Here is a 17,696-nt window from a genome sequence, read left to right as displayed (position 1 = left end):
CACAACCATTTCTAGGGTTTACAAAGAATGGTGTGAAAAGGGAAAAACATCCAGTATGCGGCAGTCCTGTGGGCAAAAATGCCTTGTGGATGCTAGAGGTCAGAGGAGAATGGGCCGACTGATTCAAGCTGATAGAAGAGCAACGTTGACTGAAATAACCACTCGTTACAACCGAGGTATGCAGCAAAGCATTTGTGAAGCCACAACACGCACAACCTTGAGGCGGATGGGCTACAACAGCAGAAGACCCCACCGGGTCCCACTCATCTCCACTATAAATAGGAAAAAGAGGCTACAATTTGCACAAGCTCACCAAAATTGGACTGTTGAAGACTGGAAAAATGTTGCCTGGTCTGATGAGTCTCCATTTCTGTTGAGACATTCAAATGGTACAGTCCGAATTTGGCGTAAACAGAATGAGAACATGTATCCATCCTCTGATGGCTACTTCCAGCAGGATAATGCACCATGTCACAAAGCTCAAATCATTTCAAATTGGTTTCTTGAACATGACAATGAGTTCACTGTACTAGAATGGCCCCCACAGTCACCAGATCTCAACCCAATAGAGCATCTTTGGGATGTGGTGGAACGGGAGCTTCGTGCCCTGGATGTGCATCCCTCAAATCTCCATCAACTGCAAGTTGCTATCCTATCAATATGGGCCAACATTTCTAAAGAATGCTATCAGCACCTTGTTGAATCAATGCCACGTAGAATTAAGGCAGTTCTGAAGGCAAAAGGGGGTCCAACACCGTATTAGTATGGTGTTCCTAATAATTCTTTAGGTGAGTGTATATATATATATATATATATGTATACACGTCTCTGTGCTTTGTTCTAACCTTGCCTTTTTTTACCCTTTTATAGTGTTTGATAAATTGCAGAAGGAAGCCAGATTCCAGAGACATGAATGGATCCGGAAACAAGGTAGGTAATACATTACCCAAAATCATTAAGTGAAGTCTCGACACAATAGCAGGCAAAGTGCTGTTTTGCTGGAAATGTGATTAATAGAGTTTTATAATGATGTTTAACATTTGCAAAAATCAGTTTTTTTCTGGGGGCTTTATTTTTTCTTCATTCTTTATATTATACATTATATAACTTTATATTAAACATAGAGTTTAAAATTGTTTCACTGTGTAGGCTTTAAGGGGAATTCCAAGACAAACAAAGATGTCCCACGGCCATCAAATGGTTAAAAAAAAATGAAGGGGTTTATGCTCACCTCGCCAATCTCCTGCGCCCCATTTTCTCCTGACATCCTCACACAACAGAAAACGGGATGAGGAGCACTGGTCTGGTCTGTGATTCGCTGAGTGGCATTCCCAGCCAATTTCCTGCTGTGTTGGGACGTCAGCAGGAAGTGGAGCACAGTGAGGGCCCAAGCACCATCAGAACAGCAGTAGCAGGGGATTGGAAAGGTGAGTATAAGCTTTTTAACCATTTTAAGGCCATGGAACATCTTTATTGCACTGGAATACCCCATTATGGTGGGTTTCCTTTTTCACAAAATACTTGCATATGACCCCATCTGAAAGAGCCTAAAGGGGTTTTCCAGGGCTTAAATACTTGGTAAACTTACCATGCAGGTTTATGGACAGGGGATATCTTCATGAGATAACTCCTTTAAAGTAGTCTGGACTCCACCTATGACATCAGTGTTGTTGACTAATCTGGATCACCCCCCTATAATATTAGTTTGTCTGAACCGCCCCATTATAGTAGCATTCTTGCTGTGTACGCTACACTGTCCATAATTTTCAAAGCAAAAACTTTGCAGGATCCAGCGCCTTTAGATAAAATGTAACTTTTAATACATGAACATTGAAAATGTCCTCATGGTGTCCTCCAGGCTTCACATTTTGCGCTGTGCAGCCTTTTATCACGGCCCATGGTGGACCCAAAGAGCAGGGATTTAAAAGCATAAGATATCCAATGAGGTGTAACGTGGAAAAAATGTAACAAGAGAACGCCTATTTTCCATTGCCTGCATGGGTATATCCCCTTTCAGACAAGCGAGTTCCATGCTCCGGACTTGCAGCGTGAGTATGCAGCAGCACCCGTACTGACCTCCCAGCACTGCTGAAGTCGCATAGCATTATATTGATTTATGATGCTATGTAACCCTTAGAGGTCTGGAATGTATTGTATAACACTGAAAGCATTATATCAGTGTTATCCAATACAATGCGACCCTGCCAGTGCTGTGAGGTCAGGACGGGAGCTGCTGCATACTTATGCTACAAGTCCGGAGCGTGGAACTCGCTCGTCTGAAAGGGGCCTATGTCTGTGAGGTAAAAACCTCGGTATGGACTATATGTGTGTGTCAGTGTGTGTCTGAAAAAAAGTCATTGTTCAGATGCTAATTTAATGCTTGTGACACAGTATCTATAGAGTACAAACAGGAATACCTATGAAATCCCATGAAATAGTCGTATTAGCAACAAATTTTTGATTCACTGTTCACTAAAAACTGATATTATACAGGATGGTACTTACTCTGCACAACCAGATTACTCTGACCAGGAGAAGATGCTGCAAGAGACACAAAGCCCAAAAGCAAATTAAAACACATTGCTAATCATTTACATGAAATATATACATAATATTACTCTTCATTGGATTCCTAAAAAGCTTTCCCAGTATACCTAGAAGTACTAAGATACCTATAGTATGACACTCCTACTGACAACAGCCAGTAGAGGGCAGACACACATGCTAAAGTCATTTATGCAATCTTAGTATTGATTTTGATGACCTGCGTACATAAAATGAAATATATGTATGAAGCTGGAGCACTTAATACACTAGAGCTGTGATGGCTAACCTCCGGCACTCCAGCTGTGGTCAAACTATGACTCCCAAGATGTACACTTGCTTGGCTGTTCTCACAACTCCATAGAAATGAATGGAGCATGCTGGGAGTCGTAGTTTGACCACAGCTGGAGTGCCGGAGGTTAGCCATCACTGCTAGAATGTTTCTACCTGGACAGGGCCCTCACATGTTGGTATTGCAAATGTCATGTTGACACACTGTATATTTATGGGCGCATCCAACGCCGAAATCTCGCGCAGGCGCAGTACCACGAACTGCCTGTGCGAGATTTCTCAGCGTTGGATGCGCGATATGAGTGGCGTTGTAGAAGGAAAATGTGGGTGGAGTTACATCGCCTCTATGAAGTAGTGGGGGGGGGGGGCAGCAGCAAACAGTGCTGGTGTGGGCGTTTAGTTTCAGCCCTGAAGAGGCGTTCTTGGGCTCTAAAGGAGGGCGGGCTTGGAGGGGGCGTTACTGGGCACTTTTGAAGGATATTAACGCCCCTCTGGGCACCTTACTCCCTAATTTGCATAATACAACATTTGGATTTACGCGAAAATGAAAGCCAGAAGAACAGAACAGAATTTATTCTACATGGCAATAGTTGTACTTTCATATTGCTAATTCATGTGACAGATTTCCTTTAAATAGCTGGGCACTAAGGCTGATTTACTAGGACTGTCATTTCAGACACCAGACTTAGTAATCAGATTCCCTTGTTTGAAATGTGCCAAATTATTAAGAGACACACGGTGCTCAATTTTGGCGCATTGCCAGTCCTGTGCCTGACTCTGTAGTAGATTTCAGCTATAATTTACGTCATTTTTCTGGCATAAGTTATAGTAAATATGGCTAGGGTGCAGTGGCACAACAAGAACTGACTGGGCCCCCAGAAAGCCTCACTCCTGCGGCTAGTCAAGATGGCTCTCTCTGAAAAGGCCCGGCAGACGCTCAGTGTCCTACACAGTTATACTGTATTTCATGTCACTGTATATAGTGTCACTGTATATTGTGTCATTGTATAATACTGTTGAGAGAACCCTGACAAAATCTTTGTCCTCCTCCTGGGGAGGCCCTTTCTGAGTTCGGGACCTGTAGCAGCTGCTTCCACTATAGCTATGCCCCTGCTAGGGTGGCCACTTGCTTAACCTCAAAAAGGAGGATATCTTAGACCTCTCCCTCAACTCAGTAATGGTGTCGGGCAAAAAAAAAAAAAGAAAAGAGAGGGCAGACCTTAAGGTGAGCTGTGCTGGGCCTGGAGTGCTTCTCTCACCCTCAGTCAGTCACAGAGTGACATGTCTGCCGCCTCTAGAGACTGACTGGGGGTGAGAGAAGCATCAGTCAGTTGGTAGCTGTAGCGCACACTCAGACAATGCTGCTGTCTCGGAGTGGAGCCAATAACGACACCCCAGTGTCCGTCCAGGCCTTGTGCCAGACGGAGGACAGGGAGCTAGGAAACTGTACTGTCCAGCCTAAACCTGGACATCTGGTCACCCTAGGCCCGATCCCCTCCTCCTCCCAACAGCCTTTTAAATATGACGTGTGGTATGAAAAGTGGACAAGTTACAGCTAGTCTTGAGTGACTTGAGCTTCAGATCATAGATCCAAAGTATATTAGTTCAAAAACTTCAAATTTTGCATACGCAGAGCCAATACATTTTAATCCTGTACTGAGACAGCATTAAAATCGAAGTTCTTTAACGAATCGACTTTAGATCTTTGATCCGAAGCTCGATTCGCTCAAGACCAGTTGCAGCTTTTGTTACTTTTGGCCGCTAAAAGTTGCAAAACATGACATGCTCCTCTTTTTTAGACTAAAATGGGTCAGTGGTCCCTAACTGATTGTTATTGGATGTTGTGACTATAATACTTCTTTATAAAGATGTTTTGATTCATTTAAGGTCCTCATTTTGTGGAGTATCTTGGATGGGAAGTTACTCCTGAATGCAATGTACTGTTGAAGAGTAAGGTAGGAAGAGTATCTAGTCTGTCTCTGGCTGTCTAATGTCAAGGCACAGCATTGTCTTATTATCGGTTTCTTATGTTGCTTAGGTTGCTAATATGAAGAATGATACAAGTATTACATGGTATAAGGATGAGATGGAGATAATGATTGATGAGAAACATGACTTTAAGGATGGTGTCTGCACATTACTCGTTACTGAGGTAAGTTACTTACCTGTAACTTTGCTAGGCTTGATATACCAGTTACTATCATCCATGGTCCACTACAAATAGTCATGACTAATAAGATCTTTAGAATTGTCATCCCTACTTATCACCGATAATATACCGGTATTTCTATTCCAGTCTTTCATTATTTCTGCATTTAATATTCACTGGTAGGTAACTAGGAAGGACGCTGGCATATATGAATTAATCCTGAAAGATGACAGAGGGAAAGACAAGAGTGTCCTTAAGCTGGTGGATTCCGGTAAGAAGTAGATACTTACCTATCTGCCTTGGGAAGTTATTATCCTGCTTTTAGCCACTTATGGACTAAAATGCCTGGAAGACTGTTGGGTTTTTTATGTTGTGACATCCTTTCTGTTGCTGTTGTGTCTGTCTTATCATTAAAGGTATCTATATCAGTGTGATATTCTGCAGTAAGTGACGGTGTCCCCTTTTTCTGTGCGTTCATGCAACCTCAGTGTTGCTAGATGCCATCACTCATCATATAGCCTGTGTTTTATCCTATCATGATATGTCCTGCCTGTGTAGAAATAGGAAAACCTTATTAACTCTCTAATTTCCAATTTTCATAGCATTTGATGATCTCATGACCGCTGTCTGCAAAATGATTGGTAAGTATCTCATCACTTAGTTAATGGAATGAATAGGGCCTAATTTACTGCCACCAAAGTTATATCACATAAGGTTCCTCTGCCTCAGGTAGCAAGTCATCTGTGATCTGCAGGATTGTAGACCGAATGGGGGCATTTAATAATGTTTCTATTTTTTGTTTAAGTCACATATTAGAGTACATGCCATATTTGCATCATAATTTGCGACTTGTCAAAACTTTTCTAACGCTACTTTCACATCTGCGTTGTTAATTCCGGTTTTGAGATCCGGCATCCGGATGCATCTGTTTTGGCCGGATCCAGTCGGATTAAATCAGAACCGAACAAACCAGATCATTGTAAGTCAATGGGCACCAGATCCGTTTTTTCCTCTAACAAAAAAAAAAAAGGATCTGGCACCATTAACTTACATTGATTTTCATGCCGGATCTGGTTTGTTCCATTTCGCAAACTGGACACAAAACCGCAGCTTGAAGCAGTTTTGTGTCCGGCACCAAAACGGAATGGATGCATACTTATGCATCCTGATCAGTTTTGTCCCCATTGACAATGAATGGGGACAAAACTGAACCGTTTAATTCCTGTTTTGAGATCCTCTGCCGAATATCGAAACCGGAATTGAAACTCAGATGTGAAAGTAGCCTAAAATGGCTAGAAAGAGGGTGGGGTTTAGCAGGAGGGGTAGGATTAGTGTGGCCCACCGGATTCACTATACTTTCCAGGAAAAGATATTTATGACTTATCCTCAGGATAGGTCATCCGAATAAGGCCGAGTTCACAGAAACGTGTGTGACCCGTGCTGCGGCCCGCAATGCACGATCGCCGGCCGTAGGTCAGCCGCATCGGACCGCGGACCCATTCACTTTAATGGGTCCGCGATCCGCCCGTTCCGCAAAAAGATAGGACATGTTCTATCTTTTTGCCGAACTGAAGTATTGGACGCAACCCCTCGGAAGCACTCCGTAGTGCTTCCGAGGGGTCCCGTTCCGCAATTCCGGATTTGCGGACCCATTGAAGTGAATGGGTCCGCATCCGTGATGCGAAATGCACACTGAACTGTGGCCGTGTATTGTGGCCCGCAATTTGCTGGCCGCAATACGGCCACGGATCACACACATTCGTGTGAACTAGGCCTATGATCTGCAGGGGTGCGACACCCGGGATCCCCACTGATCAGCTGTTAGAAGAGGTCTTGAGCATTGCTGCCTCTTCCTAGGCCAGAGATATCACTGTATATCGGTCACATGGCCTAGTTGCAGCCCAACCCCATTCAAGTCAATGGCGCTGAGCTGCAATGCCAAGCACTGCCACTGTACAATGCACAGCGCTGTCCTTGGAAAGCTGCCAGGAGCCTGCATCGCTCATCAGAACTCTGGTGAGCGCCGTGGATCCCTGAAACAGGTGATCGCCGGAGATGCAGGGACTTGGACCCCTGCTGATGTGATAATGATGATGACCTATCCTGACGATAAATCAGTATATTTTCCAGGATAACCTATGTAAGTCTACGCAAGCCCCTAGCTGATGTAGATTTCAGTTTCTGGTGTATGGACTGCCAGAGATGTGGATAATCAATCTGCCTCTTCATCTGCCCCTTAATAAGTTAGACGGGAACATTTGGGAACACCAGTCTTGATAAATGTCCCCCTGTGGTGCGGAAAATCTACTGTGTATTTTCAGGGGATTTGCACCAAAGTTACATTTTGCTGCTGATTTGATACAGATTTCAACCTTTACATTGCCCTGACATTAAATATCTGCACCACAGATGTCCGGATTCCATGGTCGAAATTTTCCACAGCACGTGGATGAAATTTCTCTAAATCAGATCCACATTTTTAAACTGAATCCAGTCCAGCTTTGAGTTGCTAGATGGATTGGTTGCTAGGGTAAACTGCCTACGTCTGCAGCCATGGAGACAGGGTTGTCAGACAGCATTTACCTAGCAACCAATGTGTCTTCAGCTGAAGGACAAACTGACACTGACCTGCAGACTGCCAGGGGCATGGAGACAGTACTCAGAACACAGCCACAATAAAGATGGACAATTATCAGTCACAGCGTTTCAGGTCTAATATTCCTTTAATTGTATTGAACGCCTCCTAATAAAATTGGCAGGGCATCATTGTTTTTACACCAGAAATAGAATTTTGTCAGCAGATATAGAATTGCGATATCATTTGCATTGATTGCTAGTGTAAGTGATAGTAAATCTGTTGGTCTACAGGAGGCACCTCCCCGCTAAACACTTTTGTTACCACTTTCCAAAAGTGATGCTAGGCTTCAAGACTCACAAATTATAGTAATTTTGTAAAAAAAATTAGTTTTGGCCCCAATTAGTGATGAGTGAAGCGAGCTTCAGATGCTGCATCTGAAGTCGCTTCATTCATAACTTCGGATTAATACTGTATGGAGATCCGTCTCCGTACAGTATTAGAATGTATGGGCTCCGATGAGCCAAAGTTGAAGCTTTAAAACTTGAAACCGAATTCGACTTCGGTTCTGAGGTAGCAGTCGGAACCAAAGCTGAGTTCAGTTTCAAGTTTTACACTTTAAAAATCAATTACTGAAGTTATTCAACAAAGTCACTCGCGACTTCACAAATAACTAACTTTGGCTCATCGGAGCCCATACATTCTAATACTGTACGGAGATGGATCTCCATACAGTATTAATCCGAAGTTATGAATGTCATTTTTTATTGTATCTCTTTTACCATTATTGCTCCTATCTTCCGTTCTGGGCTGTGGTCACATGACCATGTCCATGCACCTCTTACTTCCTGTTATGTCTGTGGGCGTGTCAAAACAGTAACGGAGGCAGTGATAGGGGAGTGTCTATCTGGGCGGGAGGAGCTATAAACGAGCTATTAACTAGCTGGAGCTGTGAAGTGCATCATGGGTTTGGTTGGATACAGCAACAGGAAGTGCAACAGACAGGATGGAGACAAACCAAGGGGATTAGTTTACATGGTGAAGACAGGTCAGGAGAATCCAATGTAGATGTACGTACATTAGATAAAAAACATCAACACATCTGTTAAAAACCATAGCTATCTTGAAAACCCCTTTAAACCTATTCTCAGCACAACTATACCCAAATTCATCTTTAGAAAACTTTTTGGGGAAAAATAAATATAATAATTCAATGTATTTTCTTTAGCTAGTACAGCTACACAAGTCAAGATCCAGAGCAACGAAGAAGGCATAAGACTGTACTCATTTGTAAACTATTATGTGGAGGATCTGAAAGTGAGCTGGGGACACAAGTAAGTCATTGCCTTAGTCCAATAAGCATCACTTACTATGCGGCAGACTAATATGACTAGGGTATAGATAGGATTTCATGTACATTATACAAGTTCACATGTAATTAGATCACTAGTTGTCACCCAATTAATGGGAACCTGTCATCCTGAAAATGCAGTGCAGTCTGCAGGCAGCATGTTGTAGAGCAGGAGGAGCTGAGCAGATTGATATATGGTTTTGTGGGAAAATAGTAAAAATAATTCTTTGCAATTTCTGCTTTTTCTATGCTTCGGAGTCATGTGGGTGTTCCTACTGCATATAGCGTTAACTGTCAGGACCACCCACCTGAAACCTAAGGTTTTTTAAATTAAGTAAATACAACTTGTAATGAATCTTTTCCCACAAAACTATATATCAATCTGCTCAGCTCCTCCTGCTCTATTACATGGTGCCTGCAGATTACACCGCATTTTCATGGTGAGAGGTTCCCTTTAAAGTAGCCATAGCTTGCCAGGGAAGAACAATGGCACGCTTGATCAGCTGTATCTGTTACTCCCATAGAACTTCCTGAGAAATAAATGGGGAGTGCTCTGCACCTCTCCATACATTCCTCACTTGGATGCAGTCTGGTGGGAACTCCTGTTCTGGAGATAGTTGCAGGTTCCAGAGGAGTCCTCCTGGGTCCTATGCATACGCCATGAATGTCAGTGCTGAGTATAACTCTTCAGAAGCAAGGGGTTCTGCGTCCAGGAGTGTATCATCCATGCGGCAGGGTGAACACTTCCTTGGCTACATGGGTAGCATTTCTGCACATAATTTGACTCCTGAACTTAGCACAGCTATGTTATCACTAGAACAGGAATCTACTCGGCAGAGCAGATAATAGGCTGCTTATATGTCATTTTCTGGCAGATTGGTTTTAGTAATTTCTGTGACTCCATCATACACCATAAAGGGGTTGTCTCACTTCAGCAAATGGCATTTATCATGTAGAGAAGTTAATACAAGGCACTTACTAATGTGTTGTGATTGCACATATTGCTTCCTTTGCTGGCTGGATTCATTTTTCCATCACATTATACACTGCTCGTATCCAGGGGTTATGGCTACTGCTACAGTGCAGATGGGCTGGGATGGGGACTGCTGCGCATGCGTGCCTATGTGAGCTCCCACAGTCTTTTTCTTCTAGTGTACAAACATGGCCACCACTGATGAATTGCAGGGTGGTCATAACCCCTGGATACGAGCAGTGTATAATGTGATGGAAAAATTAATCAAGCCTGCAAAGGAGGCAATATGGAGAATCACAATACATTAGTAAGTGCCTTGTATTCTCTACATGATAAATGCCATTTGCTGAAGCGAGACAAGCCCTTTAAGGTGTATGACGCAGTCACAGAAATTCCTAAAAAAAATCTGCCAGAAAATTACATGTAAGCAGCCTATTATCTGCTCTGCCAAGTAGATTCAATAGAAGGAGGCAGTATGGACAATCACAATACATTAGTAAGTGCCTTGTAGTAACTTTCTCTACATGATAAATGCCATTTGCTGCAGTGAGACAACTTCTTTAATGAAGTTTCAGCATTGGACTGAATTTCCTTGGGCCCACCAGAAGAAAGGATTCTGAGGGCCCACCCTCTGTTTATATAGACATATGCATGTTCAGATTTTTTTTTTTTTTTTTATATCAATGCACATTCAGGACTTATCATCAATACATCAATTCTGTTTAACAGGATATGTGGTCATTATTGGCTCCAAGGTCCGCTCCAAATTATCCTCAGCTAGATCCTAGGGACCCTTGTTTATAAAGGGTCCATTATTGTGTCAGATCTTGGACCCACCAGGATCTTCTGGCGGCCAGTCCGACACTGTGAGGTTTGCAGAAATCCATGCACATCTATAATGAATGTGAGCCCAGCATATACCTAGTTGCCAAATGTGTGTGTGGGGAGGGGGTCCCATTCGACATTCTGGTTATGGCAGCAGAAATCACCTCCATGTTGTAGTAAACTGAATCTTCCATTTCTCCATGTTTCATTGCAGTGAAAGTAAGATAAAGTACACGGACAGAGTGAAGAGCGGAGTCACTGGAGAGATGATATGGCTACAAATTAATGAGCCCACACCAAACGACAAGGGCAAATATGTGCTGGAAATGTTTGAAGGTAAAAGAGTCTCACACAAAGGAATTAGATCTCTCCGGACAAGGTGAAGAATAGTGTACATGCATGTTTATGTAGTTGGTATTTTAAATACATTTATAGTTTACTGTTTTTATTTTTTTATTTTATTTTTTATTTCTTGCAATAAAGGAGAAATTTTCCAACAAAGAAGAGTAAAATGCGATGATGAAAGGTCTTTCCCAAAACCCATACACACATAGCTGATTTTTCTACCATACATTAGTTGGCACGCCACACAGCAAGCTTAATATATTATGGATTTGATATATAATTTACCTTTTGCAACGAAATTAGTGCAAATCCCAAATGTAACATATGCAGATTTTGCAGTAGACACATTGTAAACTCATGCCAAAAAAATCTGCAGCAGATTTTTCTACTTTGTCTGAATTTACCTTTACGATTACCAAATTCTGATATCATTATTATTTGTCTTGAAGCTTACGACGAGGCCTTTGCTGAGTTCCAGAGACTGAAGTAAGTACATTATGACAGTTTGCACTTTGCATGTGAAATAATAGTAAAAATAACCGCGAGTCTGAATCCATCTTTTAATGGTTTACATTTTCTGTTGGTTCATGGTTTGGTCATCGGGAAGTACACCGGCGTTACAATTGTGTCACATTGTGTCTTTTTGTAAGAAATGTAAGGTCTTTGGCCAATCCGCCCCTGCTTAGACATGCTCATCTTTGGTGGGCTAAATGTGGATTACAGTATATGCAAAGGGCTATAAATTTGGATATTAAACTGGTTGTCCAATACTTTTACACTGATGGCCTATCCTCAGGGTAGGCGATCAATATCTAATCAGCGGGGGTCTGACACCTTGCACCCCTGCCAATCAGCTGATTTGGAGTAGCTCCGGCAGCAGATCTACACAACTCTATCCACTGCGTAGTGGACAGAGATGGTTTCTGCAGTGCTGCCCCTTTTTGATGTGAATAACCACCTCCATCCAATATACAATAGATGGAGTTGTGTAGATCCGATGCTATTTCAGAACAGCAGATCAGCAGGGGTGTGGAGTGTCAGAACCCACCACAGGTCAGATATTGAAAGCCTATCATGAAGATAGGCCATCAATAAAAGAGTCTCAGAAAAGACTTCTTCTTCACTAAATCACCTTTGATGCAGTCTATCGATGACCATACAACAGAACTGATGGGCAGAGTATTTACTTGGTGGTGGCGATACCACTGCCGCATGCAACTGGAGCCTTACCCACCCGCAACAGCCAGTGGACACACACATTTTGCAGGTTAATGGAAGCATTATCTGCAAAATCATGCAGTCATTGGACACTGCCCGTGGCCAGGGTTTTGGCTGAAATGTAAAAACTCTGGACTATGGAAATAGATTTTTTTGAAATGCTACTGATTGGATGTAACTATCATGGAGTTGTCAAGATTGTGTTCCATTGGACTGCAGCTGTAGCTCAATAGTTAAAAACAATCATTAGCCCTACAAAAAATTCTCCGTTTAGCGCTAGCCTAAGGGAACTGGCTGCTCATCCCAGCAGGAAGGTTGATGTCCTCAGCCCATCAGTCTTGGGCCACAGCATTATCCATAAATATAGTTACAGAGTTTCCAAAAAGAAGAGAAGCCATTACTATAGAGAGTACACCCAATATAGTAATATAAACGTGAGGGTAAATATAGTATAAAAGTTCATTCATTATGTATTATACATAATCATCACTGGCACTGCAGGCATTTCTGCAAGTAACTTTTAATCTCTTTCTTTTCCTCCAATAACAGGCAAGCTGCAATAGCAGAAAGGAGTAAGTAACCTTCCATTATCTGCAGACGTCTACATGTGTTTCTTCTGATAGGGAGTTGTTCTCAGTAATATTGCATTTACGATTAAATCCTCCTACCAAAGTAAAGAGAGCTATTCCTAGTCTGCAGTACACGAACTTAACCAGTGTAACCCCAACCATCCCAATCAGGATGGCATCCCGAGGATCCCAAGAATGGTTTCAGTCCTATGCTTGCTCCATTTATATGTCCACCCTGCTGGGACTGTTATATAATGGGTCTTTTGCTGGCACTGCTTATCAGAGAGCAGTCTGCAGGCACTACTGTCTTTCAGGATGCTCTGCTGGTACTATTTATAGGGGGCACCCTGCTGGCACTGTTTACAGGGAGACACTGCTGGCACTGTCTATCAAGATGCTCTGCTGGGACTGTTTACAGGGAGACACTGCTGGCACTGTTTTATTCGAGGGCACTGGTCTACTCCTGTTTATAGGAGGTCACTCAGCTGTCATTGTTTATGGGAGCACTCTGCTGGCACTGCTAATGGTAGGGCTCTGATGGTACTGAAAATGGGGTCACTCGCATTCCAGTCTTTATGGGGTCATGGCTTGTACTTGTCAGCAGGGTTTACATTGAAAAAAATATTTCTGTGTGTATAGTAAGCAAAGTATACATTATGCGTCTTGTAGTCTTCACAATTTCAGTAGTCAGCTAACCTCTGTTACAACCCTAAAGGCCCTTTAGCCATACTTGTTGCCCCAATATCTAATATTTTTGAATACTTATATTCATGTATCTTGTGTCCTTTTAGATCGCGCCCGAGTAATAGGAGGTTTGCCAGATGTTGTTACCATACAAGAAGGAAAGGTAAAGCAATGTATCATAAAGCTGAGAAAAAGGGCAAAAAAAAAATGATGATTTTGGAAAGGTACATGGGTCTGCCTATAGGTAGAAGGAATACGGCAGGTAACGATTTGGGTCCTAAACAGCGATGGCCAGTTCGCCGTGTTCGCCCGCGAACACATGTGGGCTGCCATCTTGACTTACAAGTCCGGCGATGCACAGGTAAGCCCTTACCTGTACCGGGAGACGGTCTGAAATCAAATGCGGTCATCGGGAGCAGGCAGTTCCGAGAACAGCCCAATGAAGGCCCCGGCGGCTGTTCTCGGAACTGCCTGCTCCCAGTGACCGCATTTATCTCAGACCGGCTCGCGGCACAGGCACAGGTAAGGGCTTACCTGTGCAATGCCGGACTTGTGAGTTAAGATGGCAGCCCGCATGTGTTCGCGAGCAAACACGGCGAACTGGCCATCACTGGTCCTAAATAAGTGGTAAGTCAAGAATTCCTTCCAGGTAGACCACAACTCACTCATAGGTATTCTAAAATCTTTGGTAGATGTGCCTCTAGATTACTATTAAATAAATAGTGCATTAAATGGGGTCTCAGCATCTGATTGGTGAGGGTTGGACTCCCATCATCCCTACCATTCAGCTGGTGGGGGGTGTCATGGCGCTGAGGTGATTTCTGCAGCTTCTTCCTCGACCTGTGACATCACATCCAGATTCACATGGCCTTTGTGCAGATCAGTCTCATTGAAGTGAATGGTTATGAGCTGTAATACCAAGCACAGATACTATACTATGCAGAGAGTTGTGCTTGGTATATGGTGAAGAGGCTGCAGGATCCAAGGGATGCAGCCCCTTTATACAGCTGTTCGCCTGGAGTAGAACCCCCACCAATCAGATAATGATGATATTAATGAGGACAGATCATCAATATTTAAAAGGGTTTTCAACGTTTTTTTTTTTACTGATGACCTATTCTCAGGATAGTATAACAAAACAATAACAAAGACACCTCTCTGCAGTCTCACTAAACCCTCAAACTGATTTTAAAATTGAGAGATTAGTCAACATGTCCTACGGTGTAGAACATGTCTAAGCCCGGGCACCACGCCAAGGTTTCTCAAGTAGCCCGGGACCTAACACTCTCCTACCTGAGCCGTATGGGCAATACCAGGAGCCAGTGGGCAAATTACAGGAGCATAAGGCCGACTCACAAACAGCTCACCAGTTACCTCCAGCATGTAGCCATGCTTGCAATGGGAGGAGGTAGGAGTCTGCGAGTCCCACTCAAGACTGGCTGATATGTCCCAGGCCTCACAGGTGCACCTAAATGTGGCCTGTAGATGGAAAACAGGCACATTTAAATTGGAGTTTATACACCTCCAGGAATCTATATATACAAACTAAGAAGACAGGTTGGCATTAGCAGGAGGTGCTCAAACCCACATGCAGTTGTGCATATATATAGGGGAGCAAATCCTGCACTTGTGGTCAGTTGCTAATGGCAATCCCCAGCAAAATGCATACGATGGAGGATGCCCGCGGCAAACCACAAGTACCACAATAGACATCCTACACAAGGTAACAAGTGCGGATGTCATAATTAATATAACAATATAACAAAACAATAACAAAGACAGGTGCACTCTGCAGTCTCACTAAACCCTCAAACTGATTTTAAAATTGAGAGATTAGTCAACATGTCCTACGGTGTAGAACATGTCTAAGCCCGGGCACCACGCCAAGGTTTCTCAAGTAGCCCTGGACCTAACACTCTCCTACCTGAGCCGTATGGGCAATACCAGGAGCCATGGGCAAATTACAGGAGCATAAGGCCGACTCACAAACAGCTCACCAGTTACCTCCAGCATGTAGCCATGCTTGCAATGGGAGGAGTCTGCGAGTCCCACTCAAGACTGGCTGATATGTCCCAGGCCTCACAGGTGCACCTAAATGTGGCCTGTAGATGGAAAACAGGCACATTTAAATTGGAGTTTATACACCTCCAGGAATCTATATATACAAACTAAGAAGACAGGTTGGCATTAGCAGGAGGTGCTCAAACCCACATGCAGTTGTGCATATATATAGGGGAGCAAATCCTGCACTTGTATCAGCCAGTCTTGAGTGGGACTCGCAGACTCCTCCCTCCTCCCATTGCAAGCATGGCTACATGCTGGAGGTAACTGGTGAGCTGTTTGTGAGTCTGCCTTATGCTCCTGTAATTTGCCCACTGGCTCCTGGTATTGCCCATACGGCTCAGGTAGGAGAGTGTTAGGTCCCGGGCTACTTGAGAAACCTTGGCGTGGTGCCCGGGCTTAGACATGTTCTACACCGTAGGACATGTTGACTAATCTCTCAATTTTAAAATCAGTTTGAGGGTTTAGTGAGACTGCAGAGTGCACCTGTCTTTGTTATTGTTTTGTTATATTGTTATATTAATTATGACATCCGCACATGTTACCTTGTGTAGGATGTCTATTGTGGTACTTGTGATTTGCCGCGGGCATCCTCCATCGTATGCATTTTGCTGGGGATTGCCATTAGCAACGGGCCACAAGTGCAGGACCTATTCTCAGGATAGGTCATCAGTATCTAATAGGTGGTGGTCTGACACCCAGGACCCCGGCTGATCAGCTGTTTGAGAAGGTACCGGCGCTCCTGTGAGCACTGTTGCCTTCTTGGTATAGCGGCTGTCCTTGGTATTGCAGCTCAGCCCGATTCACTTGAATGGGGCTGAGCTGCTCCTAGGCCACGTGACACATAAGCGTGACATCATATGGCCTAGGAAAAGCAGAGAGAAGGCCGGGGTGCTACCTCTAGCTCTACTGCCTTCTCAAACAGCTGATTGGCGGGGGTCTGGGGTGGTCAGACCCCCACGAATGAGATACTTAGAAAACCCCTTTAAGTCCCAGAAAACCCTTTTAAACACAGATCAATCATTCCTGGCCCTGATATTGTTGAATGCACTAAGGGGCTTGTAATGTCAGTTATCCAGTAGTAATAGAAGTAACCTGTTGATTACATATACAACCTATACATCATTTTTCTAATGCACCATATAGCAGAGACATATGGATGCATCATATTTATCAATGCATACATACAATACAGCACCATTTCAATTATGACACTGGACATTTTTCCTCCAAATGTCAGGAGCTGTCCATTTTACCTAAACAAGGTGGTTAATATGTTGATTATTACCTTCTAGGCACTTAACCTGACATGTAACATCTGGGGTGATCCAGTTCCTGAGGTCACCTGGGTGAAGAATGAGAGGGAACTGAGTGGAGATGACCACTGCATCCTCAAGTTTGAGTCCGGGAAATACGCCAGCTTTGTCATTACTTGCGTCTCCACGTCTGACTCGGGCAAATACTGCATACGAGCAAAGAACAAATATGGCACTGAAACTAATGATTTTACTGTAAGTGTGTTCAATCCAGAGGATGCAGAAGCTCCAGGGGAGGAGGCTCAGACTGATGCAAAGACAAAATAGAGAAAAAAGGGGAAAATGAAGGAGGGTAGAAGGATGTAAAGTGCTACTAGTCTGTGAGTCGTCGCTTCTTAAACCCATCTTTAGGGCGCCTTCACACGCGGCAGATTTCTCTACAACAGAAAATCAGTTCCATTCATCTGAATGGGGTTGTTGTGCTGGCAAGCACATGGATTTTTGCAAGCCCCGTTCAGAAGAACGGAACTGATCTACAGTTGTAGACATTTTTGCAACAAAATCTGCCGTCTGTGAAGACGCCCTAAGAAACCTCTCAGTGAAGTTTTCAAGAAAGCACATAGTATTATACTGAATCTTGACTCTTAAGGGGAAATCCTGGGTATACGCACTATTGGGAGGATACACGAGGTGGTTTGAGAAACAACGGCTAAGTAACTGACTTCACTCCTTTAACCTACCTCTTTTTTAACTTGCAACTTAATTAACTAAGGGAACTTAAGATCTGTCACCCGCACACTGTGGTGGCCATCTTATGGGCTGAGACAATATTTTTATCTATATCACTGCAGCTAG

The 17,696-nt window shown here is 43.4% G+C and overlaps 1 protein-coding gene across 1 annotated transcript in view; it reads left to right on the top strand.

Annotated features, from left to right (window-relative positions):
* MYOM1 (myomesin 1) overlaps window positions 1–17,350 on the top strand; it is a 132,055-nt gene extending 114,705 nt beyond the window's left edge. The window contains 12 exon segments of the mRNA XM_040431899.1: window positions 871–930; window positions 4,723–4,790; window positions 4,874–4,987; window positions 5,168–5,255; window positions 5,587–5,625; window positions 8,788–8,893; window positions 10,923–11,046; window positions 11,048–11,087; window positions 11,503–11,539; window positions 12,821–12,843; window positions 13,632–13,687; window positions 16,881–17,350. Coding sequence (XP_040287833.1) covers window positions 871–930; window positions 4,723–4,790; window positions 4,874–4,987; window positions 5,168–5,255; window positions 5,587–5,625; window positions 8,788–8,893; window positions 10,923–11,046; window positions 11,048–11,087; window positions 11,503–11,539; window positions 12,821–12,843; window positions 13,632–13,687; window positions 16,881–17,168 — 1,043 coding nt within the window. The 3' untranslated portion in view covers window positions 17,169–17,350.
* Window positions 17,351–17,696: the final 346 nt, after the last annotated feature.

The sequence above is a fragment of the Bufo bufo genome, chromosome 5 (assembly GCF_905171765.1).
Source record: "Bufo bufo chromosome 5, aBufBuf1.1, whole genome shotgun sequence".
NCBI classification, from domain to species: domain Eukaryota; kingdom Metazoa; phylum Chordata; class Amphibia; order Anura; family Bufonidae; genus Bufo; species Bufo bufo.
Note: the sequence above shows the minus strand (reverse complement) of the source record. Positions and strands in the feature narration are given on the sequence as shown.